Here is a 14,018-nt window from a genome sequence, read left to right as displayed (position 1 = left end):
GAGATACACAAGCCAATGGTTTAGGAGCTTGATCCAGGTTAAACGTCAGGATATCACTATCTCTACTGCTTACATTTTACGATTATTACTTAAGTTGTCGCAACTTTATGGGGTTAAAATACTACAACTCTGGTGTAGGTGATGAAGTCGAGCAAAGACAAGTGTTCCCATGAAGAATGTAAACAACCCTAAAAAAAAAATCCGCTTTGTTTTTCTGAACTAATGAGTCTACTTCAAAATCCACCTTTTAGCATGGGTGTGGGTTGGTATGTATAGTGTATCTTTAAGCATTATTTATGTCATCACTATAGATTGTCGGCATTTCACAGACACTTTAGGACTTTGGGACCGTTCAGACAGAAATAAAATCGATCATGTGCTATCTCAATTCAGAAAAGTGTTTTTTGAATGCAATGCGTTTCTGTAAGAAGAGAACATGGCAAACATTGAGAGCAATCACATCTTTTTAGTTAACAGTGAGAATAAAGCTACAATATTGATCACAGGTTTGAGTACAAAGGTCTTTAGGAAACAGCAAGAGGCCCTCGTTTATAAAATATTCTGCAGCACAAACAAGGGACACTATCCAAGTCACATAATTGTTGAGTTAGCAGTTGATTTCAATTTTCCTGGCAGGTTTAGTCGTCTACCGTCACTATGAGTAAATGTAAATATACCTTTTTTCCTATTCAGTGCTCTTTGGTGGGATCTTAAAATCAGGTCTTCCTACAGTCTCCCAATGACTATCATCTTTTCTACAAATCCAACGCTTCATAAAATCAACATCGGCTCCTGCCTACGCGTGAAGCTGCTGGTTGAGCATGTGCTCTTTAGAAAAGGTCATTTTAGAAAGCCAACCACCATATTTACATGCTTGGTCCATAATCATCACAATAAAAATATAGCTCAATACTCTGGATGGTGGACACAGCACGACATGTTTCTTAAGGCAGTGATGGTTCAACAACATACAAACAGTCTACATATTTGACAGCATTCACAAAAGGTACATAAGATAGATTATCTGTAATATATTCAACATAGAAACCCAGAAAATAAACATCTACTTTTACACTACAAAAACTGTGGCTTGGATGGAGGGATGGATGGAAGGATGAATGAAAAGCAAACTGGGTGGACTCATCACAACAAAGCTCAACCATCAAAAATCTTGGTTTCTTTTCTAAACAGCCCACAAAAGCTCATGACAACACCAAAGCCACTTCACAGGACCTTCATTTAATAATCCACCGATACTGAATATATAGAATACAAGCTTTTTTCTTTCTTTTTTTCCAGGCTATTAATCTCGCAAAGGCACAGGGTATCAGTTAGTTGGCCAAAATGAACCAAAAACCACAAAGTCAAATATGGCATCCACAAATAGCTGTAAATCACAAAATTGCAGTATCATACCAGATGCTACTCTGAGACTAAAAAAAAACATATAAATCATAATTCGGACTGTGCTGTCCAATAAAGTCCAGCTCCCCTGCATAGTTCATTGCTTTAAAGGCAATGTAAGATAGTTTGGAGTTTAGACGTTTTACAAAGGAAACTGCTGCAGTCTTCTCATCTCTCCACAGAATCAGGTCAGAGGTTAAGGCCGGGCAGCAGGGAGGCCAGAACACACTGTCTATACTGTACAGCTGAGGCTGGCCAGGAGTGGATACTGACGCAGAGCCACTACACACACACAGGGAAGGCACAGGGAAGGATTGTAAATGATCAGGTGAAGGCCAAGAGAAAAAAGAATGGCAGCAAAAAAAAAAGCAGAACATACATAATTGGCAAAGGGTTCTCCCAGTTTCATCACACGCACCAAACGGCCACAGACTCTACGTCAAACATCTCGACAGAACGCGATGATATGATGTTAAACTCAAAGCAAACATGGGCATGAAGTGGAGCCTGTTAGTTATTCAGATCACTGGCTAAGCTGTGTGCAGATTTAGAGTTGCCCTGGGCTGCTTGGCGGGCGGTTCCATCGACTCCTCGTCGACCGCGCTCAGAGAGCTGGACTGCAGCACGAGGTCGCCGCTCTCGTCTTCACTCTCCTCTTCCTCGTCCTCTTCTTCTTCTTCTAGTGGAGAATCACAGTGACACGACAATGAGATAACAGACGCTAGACGCCGGAACATATTTGTGATGAGAACCGTGGCGAGTTTACCTTTTTCCATGTCTGGAGAGGTTCTTCTCTTGACAGTGCTGGCAAACTACAACACAGACAAAAGATTGGACATTTATTAAAGTTGGTGCAGTGCCCATTCTTTGAAGTCTATGGTTTTCATAAAATGATACTGAATTTGCTTTATTATTGTTCACAAGAGTGGTTCATATATGTTTGAATGCTGTTATTTTTTCATACATATCATGTTGGCTATTTCAGAGTTCTGTGAGGCTTCACAACATAACGTTTCAAAGTGATTCTATTAATGTTGGTGCCATGCGATACCCGTGAATGTCTCTGGTTTGTTGAAATAAAAATGAAATTGTCAAGATGACATGGTGGGACATATATTATTGCTTATAATTATATCAACAGTACAGCTCTGGGCCACCAGTTGCCAACCACAGCTGTTATCTATTCAAGGAATAAGAGGAGGACATGTTGAACTCGGTCCACAGACAGTTCAGCCGTGCATCCGCTCTCTGCAGGGCCGTTTCCCTGTTTATGCAAAGTTTATTAATAGTGAACGTATCACGTGTCCAAATAGCACCATGTTTCCCTGGCCCATTCACAACACACAATGCAAGTGTGAAGCTGATAAGATGAACGGTTCTATTGACGTGCATTTCACATACAGACAGACAAACAGACATTTCTAGAATTAGTAGGTCGATCAAATGTATCATAATGTGAGAGACTGACAAAATGAGTGGGTACATACTTCTCCCATGACAGCAATGGGTGTCTCTCCTTTAGCCTGGGCCACCCTGTGCTCTATCAGGTAGTACATGTACTCATCATACAGCAAGCGGATCAGGTGAAAGGAGCCAAAACTGGCGGCGCTGCGTAGAGTCAGGTCTCGGATGACCATAGAACTAGTGAGAAACCAGAGGAGAAGCACAAAATGTATCCTCATCACAAACCCAGCAGTTTTTTTTAGCTGCATCTATATTGATCAGGTTTTTTCCACTCACCTGTAGAAGGACCAGTTGAGCAGGAAGATCTTTGCAGCCTTCGGTAGGGCGACAGGATTCTGCTCGTACGGCTTTAACATTTGGGAGACGACACTATCCAGCCAGGTAGCCCACTGCTCCAGGGAGTTCTGCTGCTGCAGAGTCATTTTAAAGTCCTGCTCCAGCCTCTGGACCACAGTGTCATCACACTGACACACCCAGGAGGCCTGCTCCTGAGGGGAACGCGTGTCAAAACCATCAGGGTTCTGCTGTAATTCACTTTAACATCAACACCAGGAAAATAAGAGCCGGGGAGGGGTAGAGGAGAGAGACTGTTGATACTAACAGACCTGTACATTGGTGAAATCCACACGGTTGAGGTCGGAGAGCATCTGGTTGATCTGAGCTGAGTTCTGGAGGACGGCGCGGGCGGCCTGAGCCAGGTGGTTCAGGCTGGTGTAGCGTCGCAGCGTTTGGGAGAAAGAGCTGACGCACACCACCTGAGGAAAGGGGGAAAGGAAAGTATGAATATAAGAAGTGCATGTCAGGAGGCCGTTGCTGCAATTAGGTCCAGCCAGCTCACATGGAACTCAACCAACATGCAAAACAAAACAAAAGATACAGTTACATCCCATCATTCAGGTCACACATGTTAACATGCATGATGATTCTTTGTGTGTGTGTGATTTGTATCTCGTCTAAAAATGTTTTTGAATTATTCCAATCTGACACCCATTGCATTTGCAGCCTGTAGCTCTTTGGTGAAACAAGAATGTGGATTTTTTTCCTGTTCAGTGGTCCCTGCTTAAACTTGATCTAGAAAGCATTTGGATAGACATTGATAGAAATCGTTGACGTTTGGTCGTGTTTGGGCATGAAATACAAATATATAAAAGAAAGGATGCAGAGCTCTGTCCCTGCACTGGCCTTCTTTTAAGTATAGGATTCAGCATAAGATTGTTTTGTTTTTAAATCTTTAAATGGCCTGGTGATACAATGCATTAGCTGCTCCTGGCTGTACCTTTGTCAAGGCTAAAGGGAAAAAGTGAAGTGAGTGTTTACTGTAATCGCTATTAAGCTTCGGAATAGTTCAACATTTACAATTAAGTGTTCTGCCTCTGCAGACCTATTTAAGGTTAAACTGAAGACCCACATGTTCTCTCAGGTTTTTTTTGACTGTCCTCGCCTTTTAGCCTTTTTATCCAATCTTGTATTTCTCTTTGTTTTCATTCTATGTACAGACACTTGCTCGACTCTGGTTGTTTCAAAAGACTTGATATCTTATCCGTGCAACACACAAATACCTTTATGCGAACCATCTCCTCTGGAATGTCCATCATGGCACCTGTCAACCAATTCTCCAGACTCTTGGCAAAGTTACGGATGGCCTGAGTTAAGGCACCTGAAGCAGTGATGGTGGAAATTGAGAGGGGAGAAAGAGAGAGAATTACATTTTGATTTAAACCTGAAGAGTGTCATAGAGGAGAACCCCCTAAACCTTGCCCCCAGTTTCTATCAGCTTTCACACTGAGATCCTGTAAATCTAAGAATTACTCTCGATTACCTCACCAGACAGTTTTGCATTCAGGGCTCTTACAGGCCTTAAAAACTTACTCGGGATGGGTCTCAGTACGTCCGGGATGAGGATCTCCACCAGAGTCTGATACAGCAGGTTGTCGCACTCCTTCGTCCAGCGCAACACTGGCTCGAACTTACACAGCACCACCAGGCAGGACTTGGGCAGTCGCTTCTCAGACTCATTGTGCCTGTGGGAGCGCATGAGATTAGTTTCAACAGAGGGTGTAGTAGTGAGCGCTGGTTGCATCGTGCGTTTGTGATATTTACAGGTTGAGAGATTCGGTGTCATTGCTCTGGCTGAACCTCCAGAAGGATTTCCACAGTGTCTCCACGAGAGTGAACTGAAGGTTGACCATCACATCCAGAACGGCCTGTGAGGAATCACAGACATAAAAACACAAAGGTATTTGAAACTTTTCAACTGTATTAATAATATTTTCACATTTTCAATTCCTCAGTAGTACAGGGAGCTTGCTATCTTGTTAGCACGTTTTAACACCTATGTGCTGCACTGTACAGCTAATGTATTTCAACCTTCCTCACCAGGTTAGGTTAGGTTCTACTAAGGATGCAAACTTGAGAATAAGGACGATGTGAACAGTGTGTTTGTGTCTTCTCTCTGTTCACTGCAGCCTACCTCACAGTGTTCTCTGTAGAGGGTCTGAAAGGCCTTGAGGTGTTCTAATAGGATCCCATCAGGCAGGGGGCCGTCTTGCAGATCCACATCCACAAAGACTGGCAGCAGCCTTGACGCCTCTACACCAGATTGAACAGAGGCAGAGAAACAGAGGAACATGGAGATGAAACAGTAAGCTCTTGAGTTCCACATGTTACTACTTTAGATTAAAATCATAGAGTAAGTAGTAGAAAGCAATGGTGGACTTCATGCAGTTGTTCCTCACCCAGAAACTGCTGATACTGTTGGACCTGGGCTGAAATATCACAGAGCCCCGCTGCCTGATGTTGACCTGTCCCACCTGATGTACCGTTTGTGATCCCCTGTGTTTTCTGAGCTGGCTTTATCCTGTTAGAATACCCAGCATTCACGGGGGCAGAGAGGAAGGAGTCACAAAAAAAAGCAGGTTATGTTTGAATGTAGAGCATTTGAAAAAATTCACAAGCAAAGCAACTGTTCCATCTGGCTGTTTGAATTAATCTTTTAATTCAAAACCACTTTATTTGTCCCCAGAGGGCAACTCAAAGGCACATAGAGCATGTCAAAACACAAGTGAAAACAAGGAAGAAACAATGATGACATCAGTGCAATGTCCACGGACAGTTACAAAGTTGCAACACATGCCACGGGCATTTCGAATGGACCATGATGTGCACTGATGTGACTTCATGCTATATTTACAGGATCTCAAAGGTAATGTGGTAATTCAAGGTTTCACAAAAGTAAAAGACCATGCGCAGATACCTGTTTTTCTGTGAAAAAGGCTGCTGCCTCATCGCCATGTGCTGCTGCTCATCCATCAGTCTGAGGAGTGGGGAACCAGATTTAATCCTCAGGCCGTAGTAGTGGTACTTAGAATTCCCTCTGAAGCAAACGCAGAGAAAGGTTAGGACAGTGACCTGACATATAAGTCTATCAACACTAATGTACGTGTGTGTGTGTGTGTGTGTGTGTGTCTACCTAGTCCCTAATCTTCTCGTACGTAGCCCCATGAAGACGGATCTGATGAGTTTCCCGAAGGATGCAGCATTAACAGGTTCTAGTTTCTGCTCCTGGCAGTGCAGCAGGTAGTGGTAGTAAAGGGTACAGCGAGGTAAACTAACCCCCTCCGCCCCCTCGTAGTTATCACACAGCCACTGCACCTAGAGAGGGGGGGTCACACAATTGTATTTTTTGAGCCTTCATGTCATAGATTATGCTTACGTACGTTATTTTCGTTTTACAACTTGAGTACTCACAGTAGCAGGTGGGGCACGAGAGTTAGGGCTAGTGTAACTCTGTCCTCCTCCTCCTCCTCCACCTGCTGATGCTCCCCCTCCTCCTCCTAACACATAACTTCCCTGAAGGAGGTAGCCCGATCCCCCTGCAGCTGCACCGCTATTGGCTCCTCCTGTTTCCACAGAAACTGAGGTCACAGCCCCGCTGATGTCGGACTCAGAGCCGGGCGTATCCTCATAGTAAGTGGAAGAGGAGATGGGAGGGGTCTGGGAGTAGAGCGGCGAGTCGGAGAAAGGGTAGTTGCTTGATCGACTGGACAAGAAAGAAAAGAACATGCGTAGAGAAACATGAATACACAATAGTTTTTATGACAAGGAAAGTTGCATTATGTGTTTGATTGATCGTGGTTGTCAGAGAGCATTTCTGAGAGATGTGTAAAAATCCGCCAGAGCGGTTTGCTTTTCTTCTCACATGTTGGATGTGGTGAAGGTTGCATCTCCGCCTCCGTCCACATACTGCACTTGGCCAGGGTACACATGCTCCACCTGGCGAAAGAAAAGAGGAGACATAAAGCAGTGTTCACAGATTTTTATTTTCAGGGCAGTGCAAAAAGATGTTGAATGTTTGTTTCTTTCAACATTCAGTAGACATGGAGCAACACTAGCATTCAATTGACGCTGTGTTTATGTCCAAATGAGGACATGAAAGTATTCACTCTGTTTCAGCTCTGTATTTGGTCTCCACCACTCATGGAGGAACATCTCTTGCTCTTTAGCTGCTAATTGCTCCACAATGTTCTGGCTAGTCACACATTTCCCCTGTGTTCTATGTGTCCTGTGTTTTGTGCTTGGCAGGGCAGTGTCCTGTGGGTTTTCTAAGCTTTTTTGTCTGCTGGAAACAGGTCTCCCTGCTGTGGCGGAAACAACATCGATCAGAGCAGAGAAGCAAATCAAAACCGAAATAATGAGCTGGAAAATGCTTAAACGCTCAGTTAAGGTGAGAGAAGGGAGATAATGACCTCCACTGTGGAGGTTGTGTTCCTTTGGATTTGATTCTTTGTCTGTTAGTTAGCAGCATTATGCAAAAACAACTGGACACGATTACCATGATACTTGATGGAAGGATGTAGGGTGGCTCAGGGAAAAATCCATTAGATCCAGATCATGCGGCTGATCCAGGATTTCTTTTTTATTTTAAGTATAAATGGTGATTTTCAAAAAGTCCATTGATTAAAAAAATCTGGTATGTTAAAGGGACTGATATATATGTATCTGTGCAATTTGGTGCTGGATCCAAGTAAAAATCTGGATCCAGTCTATCTAAATGTGGCTCCATAAGGGGACTGTTGGGCCTTGGCAGAGGTCTGATCTCTCTGAGAGCTATTTTAGTTCTCTGTGGATTCATCCATACAAGTTACCACAGTCAAATTTAATAATTAAATCTATACATTTAATTCATCATTAAAAAAAATAAGAGCAGATTAAATGTAGCCTTTAATCGACATCGAAATGGTAAAAGTAGTGAAGAAGTAGCTCAACTGGATCAAGAGGGTTTGTGTTCAGAGGAAGGGCAGAGCAGTGCCAACGCAATATTTGAAACCTGTTAGACAGCTCACCATCCTGATTATCAGTGGAAGCCATGTTGTTGACCGAATTTCTCAGATGTGTATTAGATATCGGATTACAACCAGTGAAGCAAGGAAGTAGAAGGGGGGTTGTTGACTGCCAGTAAAGATGAATATAAGGTTGAATATCATGTGTGTGGCAAGGCAAACACACTGTTGAGGTAAACTGTGGAGAAAGTGAGGGATCAGCTTGAGAGAGTGAAAAAGCTAAAGTGTGTCAGAGGTACAGGCACTAAATTCTTTCTCTCCTACATCCCCTACTCTTGGACTTGCTGTTTAATGTCCCCCTTGACAAATTCATGAATAATGAACAAATGATGGAATTACCCATACATTTAAACTGAAAGCATTTAATGTCTAGTCTCTTACATGATCACACAAAATGTCTTGTGTGTGTCAGTTTACCTCCTGGTTAATGAGCACCGGCTGCAGGTTGCTGATGTGGCCTGTCTGAATTCTCTTGGCTGCCTGTGACACTGCCTGCAACACTGACCTCTGCTGTTGAGTAAAGTCAGAGGGTCAAATAAAACTCTTCCGGCAACCATCCCTCTGTTTATAACCTGCTCCTATGGGCTCAAATGGCTGATATGGTTTGTAAATATGCAAAGGGCTCACCTGTGCGGTGGTCTGCACCGGTTGGACCACCTGAGTAGGAACGCCAGGGCCTGACGGGCTGGAGTCCGACAGACTGTCATTGGAGTGAACGGAACCCTCTGGGGACGGCACACGGAGCGTGAGGGAGAGAAGGTTCATCAGATGATCAAATAAAAAGCAATACAAAAAAAATCCAGCCAGTATCACCACAAGTTCAGTACTCACGACACACTGCTTCCAAATCGTAATAACAGCCGCTGCAGAACATCCTGCAACTATTTCTTAATTTTTTTTTTTTTTGCTTGGCAGAGGAGAGACCGATAGCAAAGGGGGAAAGCGTGTGTCGGTCTGAACTCTCATTTCATCTTTATATGTTGCATGCAGAAGGACAGCCTTGGACAGCTAATCTCCCCAGATGGAGAGAGAAATCCCTCCATCTTGTAAACATGCAGATCAGATGAGAGGGAAATGAGAGATACATGAGGGATGGAGGATAGAGGGAAGGGGAGTGGGCGGATGGGGGAGAGGGTCATATTCACTTTCTTTAAATCCTTCAGGTGAGAAACAAGTGTTTTGCACCGTGCCGCTCTGTATTGTACTTTGAGGTAACTGCTGCAAACTGCCTGGGTGAAGTTACTTCAGCCGAGGATGTTCGAATGTCCCCCCTGTCCCTTCGATTGTTGGTGTGTTTGTTTGTAAGCAAGATTACACAAAAACAATTTCCATGAAACTAGGTGGAATTATGCGATATGGGTCAGGGAAGAACCCGTTAAATTTTGGGGTGGATCCAGATCAGAAGGCAGATCCAGGGAATAATTATTGCATCTTGATGGGAAAAAATCTAGTAAATTTAGAGAACTGATCTGACCGTTGGAGCTTGGTGGAGGTATGTGCCATCCTAGTTACTCCTTGAGCCAGCACAACTCGGCACAAACTATCATTCAATATGAGTTCATGTTACGATAGCTGGTGGAAAATGAGATTCAGTCTCTCCTCTGATGGTTTCAGCTCTAACTGCTTGTGCCTCACTTTCACTGGGCATGTCCACAGAAATAATTGATTGATTCATTGATTGACAATCACATATTAATTAGTAGTCTTTTAGAAAACTATTAAACATTTTTGGGTTGCAGATAAAGCGTAGCCAAAGAAAATTAAGTAAAAACATTTACAGAATCAAATCCAGAAACTGGAAAGGCCCCGGGACATAAAGGCGGGCGATGGAAATGCAAATGCTTTTCAGTGCACATAAGACTTAATACCTAAACCCTTTATTTTATTGAGATATTTTTGCAAACAACATTTAAACCATTAATATTTTGAATATGTGGTCAGCTCAAATAACCGCAGAATTGTATCTCCTGCATTATCAGAGATGTGGGGATGTGTCACTATAGGCCACATCTCTTAGCCGATTGTGATGGACACGTGTCTTTTTTTTCAAGGTTTGCATTAAACACATGAGACACATTGACTGATAAAGAAAAATGATCTTCCCATTTGCCAGGTTAACAGGTGAAGCTTAACTTCTTATAATCCCTGCTGAATTCATAATGCTGCTGCCGTAATGAAGTCCGAGAAAAGCAGAAAAACGTTTTTGTCCTTTGTAAGTGTCACATTGATCGTTCTGTTCCATTTTCTGTTTAAGAAAAACAAAAACAAATTACTACTGCTAGCAGGAAGTAGGTAATCTTTGTGTATAGTAAAACACAATGTGATGTACTGGTTTAAAAGAAATGCTAATGTACATCATCTGAGCCTGCAAACTAAAATGTGAACACATGTAACAGATACACAGCACAAATGCTGCACTGTATTCTCTAATCAAGTAGTTATACCAAATTATCTGAGAAACAGTACTGAGGCAAACTGCAGTCCATGCTTCCGATGTAGGGGGATTCTTTTTTAAATGAGCACATTTATTCAGATAACTTAGTCATCCAGGCCATGGCCATGTGACTCTCTCCCTCTGGGTGAGAGTGCATAGTGTTACATGATACTAGCAGGCAAAAAGATCTGCGAATAGACAACCCTAAAATAAACATAAGGATAGACTCCAGTTGGGGTCGATTCCCTCTCGCTTCCACCATCTTTCAAAATGCCGGATTAAACTGGTTTCTTTTTGACTAAGCATGTTTTTTATATGAGGATACGTTTCAAAAAAACACCAAAAGCCTATTTCAATTTGGATTCTATAATAATGATCAAAACGTCAGTATACCACTCTCTATCTAGAACAGTAAAAACAGCAGAGTAAAAGAAAAGTCAGATTCCATCCATCATTAGTCCACGCTCCCACGTTAGGGACTGTGCAGCCTAGCAACCGAGTCCATCAGCGTGTTCTGTCCTCATAATGTATGCACCATCGAACCAGACAGGCAAACTACATCACTGGTGCCTCAGCTCTTACAGGATTTAGGGAGTCTTCAGTCATCATCCAATCAGAGACGATTGTAAAGATGGCATGCAATTCAATAGGGCATAACATGTGTAACCTGGACTTATAAACCCAAACAATAACTAAACATCATCTTTATGAAAATAATAATATTACTACTATTTAATTTTTTCTTTACTGCTCAAAAAACATTTGAAATGGCAATTGGTCCTGGAAACCTTGTACAAGCGTTTGTCATTGCTTTAAAGATCTTGATACAGATATCTAAACACAACTGCCCTCTGCCATTGATTTCTAACTAAAGTGTAACACACTGTGCCACACAGGCTGTCAGTCTCCCAGCAGGAACCAGCCTGGTGTTTATAGCTTATAAGAGACTTGCAGGACATACTGAACCTCTCGGTGTAGCGTGTCCTGTGTGAAAGCATTGTGTGTGTTCGCAAAATGTGAATTGTACAGTGTCAGTCATACATGTGCCTCTCACCTGTGACTGTGACTATGATGTACTGAGGAGAACCACTCGGACCATTACTTTTCTGGACCGTCGAGTGCTGAATGTTGGGGGACACATAGTGCTGCGTGGGAGTGGTCAGAACCAGTGCCTTCTGGCTCTGGGCCTGGGTGGGCGGAGCTTGAGAACAAAGTGCATCCTGTCCGGTTTTTGAGGCGCCGGACGATTGGTTGGCTGTTGCGGTGGTTCCAGAGGTTGGTGGGATCTCGGACAGGAAGTGTGTCGTCTTCGTGGACGAGGGTGTGGTGGCAGCAGTTGTTGCTAAGGTTACCGAGTTGGCCTGCTGAGGCTGAAGGTCCTCTGAGTATCCAGAAGTTGCCATGGCAACCAATCCTTTGAGGCACTAGTTCTGTGGATAAAAGGCGAGGGAAGTCATTAATGAAAGTGCTGCAAACACATATGGTTGGCTTATCATAATTTCACAGAGGTTTTGGCTAGATAGAGCTAGAGTGTGTGCACACAAATGTGTTATGTGTGCATGTGTGTGTGTGTGTGTATGAGGAAACATAAACCAGAGGAGGAAGTGGGGCTTTTGTCTCAGATTAAGCAGCAGTCTAAAGCCTTTCCTGTTTGATCAACAACAGTGCAAAATTAAGATCCATAAATGAAAATAAGTCAATGTAGTACATTTCAAAAGCAATGTTAACTCACTGTGTCAAATTAAATATAATGACTTAACTGAAAATTATAAAAAATCTGAAAAAAATTAAATGCCCCACTGTCCCATCTGGAATTAAACGGATCAGTTGTGAGGCCCACTGTCAGACAGGAGTCTCGGGCCATCCCCCTGTGGGACAAGCCCCTCCTGCGGGAACCAACAAGGCAAACAACACTATCAGATGATCGCACCGCACACCGTGTGCACGGAGGTGGCTTGTCGACTTTCAATGTCACACCAAAAACTTTTTCCAAAGTCACAAAAACACGTCACACGCATGCCTCCGCTTGCGTGACTCATTAACCCTAATGTCGGCCGAGCTGCCCCATGTGCTTCCCTGTGCCCAGCGGCTCTGGATCGCTGGCTTGAAAAGTGAGTTGCGGAAAACGAGAGTGATAGCTTCCCCCGGTTAGCAGCTCACGTTGACCTGTGACGTCTGAGCGAGCCAGCTAAATGCTCAACCCTCCTGTCGGGTGGCAGATCAATCTGTAACCACGTCACCGATCACGCCTCGCTCGGGTCTCAGGCGTCACGTGGAGCGGAACGACACACTCTTGACAGATGTGACGGAAAAAAGTACGACTGGCCACTACAACACACACCCGCCATCTTGTGCTCTTATCAAAGATCTGACATCGCCATAACAACGGTGTGCGTTCACAGAGGAGCCAGCAACCACTTCCATCCCCGAGAGTCTCCAGCCAGTCCACGTTACCGCTGACGACTGTACAAACAAGCACACGTATTCAAATGTACACAACACGACACAGTAGTACTGAGATATTTTACGTTGTCACCTCTGCTTTATCCCAGTTTTGTCCGTTTTAGTCGTTAAAGTTTTTTTCCCCCTTATATTTCGGTTGTTGTTGTTGACTCCCGTTGCTTGGTTCTTGTCGCCAGGACTACCGTGACTATGGCGCCTCGCCTTCACCGGGGCAACTGTTGCTACCCTCCCGTTATCGCCCCGCCCTGCACTAGATGCTGATTGGTTGACCTGGGAGGTGGTCGCGACGTCATTAAAAATACCGTTCAGTGATTGGTAGACGTCCCTGTCTGTCAATGTTGTCAGAGCACAACGTCCACTTCTAATATGACTTTTATGATTGTACAGAATGTACAATGTTGATATCGTCCCTCACATCTGGCCTTCTCTACTCAATTTTATTGTGTGTGTCAATGCAGTCTCATCAGGTGTGTGTGTGTGTGTGGGCTTGATAGTGTGTGTGTGTAACTGTGTTTGTGTGTGTGTTACCACTGTTGTTGGGACCATGGTGAGGACCTCAAATCTGGGGCCCGTTTCAGTAGAAGCGTATATAGGTGAAAACATGTTTTGGGTTAAGGTTGAGGTTGAGGTTTAGATTAAGTTAAGGTTATTTTTAAGATTAAGGTTGAGTTAAGGTTAGGGTAAGGGTTCGACAAGTGGTAACTATAGTAAAGGTTAGAGTAAGTCTCCAGGAAGGTACATTTATAAGGTGTATTCATGGGAAAGTGAGCACATCCTGACTGGTCCTCACTTTCTGACATCCCTTTCAGTGGGCTGTTTGGTTAAATTTAGAGTTAACACCTTATTTTATGGTTAGTGATAGGATTAACTTTGGGTTAGTTAGGGTTAGGGTTGGGGTACAGCATTTAGGTATG

The 14,018-nt window shown here is 43.5% G+C and overlaps 1 protein-coding gene across 5 annotated transcripts; it reads right to left on the bottom strand.

The window, feature by feature from the left end:
* Positions 1 to 446: 446 nt before the first annotated feature.
* rfx1b (regulatory factor X, 1b (influences HLA class II expression)) lies at positions 447 to 13,298 on the bottom strand. 5 transcript variants are annotated; one of them, XM_061087336.1, is made up of 18 exons: positions 13,170 to 13,298; positions 11,696 to 12,071; positions 8,835 to 8,932; positions 8,625 to 8,717; positions 7,067 to 7,140; positions 6,616 to 6,907; positions 6,338 to 6,519; positions 6,122 to 6,241; positions 5,604 to 5,725; positions 5,339 to 5,457; positions 4,969 to 5,072; positions 4,738 to 4,889; positions 4,428 to 4,525; positions 3,474 to 3,623; positions 3,145 to 3,356; positions 2,892 to 3,045; positions 2,171 to 2,216; positions 447 to 2,083 (listed from the first exon to the last, which is right to left on the bottom strand). In XM_061087336.1, exons 2-18 carry the CDS (start codon positions 12,042 to 12,044, stop codon positions 1,935 to 1,937), a joined length of 2,514 nt encoding a protein of 837 aa, XP_060943319.1. In that variant the 5' UTR covers positions 12,045 to 12,071; positions 13,170 to 13,298; the 3' UTR covers positions 447 to 1,934. The 5 variants fall into 5 exon arrangements, with proteins under 5 accessions (XP_060943319.1, XP_060943308.1, XP_060943334.1 ...); XM_061087325.1 differs by having other exon boundaries at positions 13,178 to 13,298; XM_061087351.1 differs by having other exon boundaries at positions 447 to 2,080; positions 13,178 to 13,298.
* Between the last annotated feature and the right edge of the window lie 720 nt (positions 13,299 to 14,018).

This window comes from Limanda limanda, chromosome 2 (genome assembly GCF_963576545.1).
Source record: "Limanda limanda chromosome 2, fLimLim1.1, whole genome shotgun sequence".
NCBI lineage: Eukaryota > Metazoa > Chordata > Actinopteri > Pleuronectiformes > Pleuronectidae > Limanda > Limanda limanda.
This window is presented reverse-complemented; position numbering and strand designations above follow the sequence as displayed.

Excerpts from the sequence above, each read along its gene's own strand:
- rfx1b (XM_061087336.1), bottom strand. The coding sequence starts at position 12,044 with ATGGCAACTTCTGGATACTCAGAGGACCTTCAGCCTCAGCAGGCCAAC. Across the intron at positions 7,141-8,624 it reads CGGTGCTCATTAACCAGGAG|GTGGAGCATGTGTACCCTGG; the intron begins GTAAACTGACAC and ends TTCTTTCGCCAG. Across the intron at positions 3,357-3,473 it reads TGGATTTCACCAATGTACAG|GAGCAGGCCTCCTGGGTGTG; the intron begins GTCTGTTAGTAT and ends CGTTCCCCTCAG.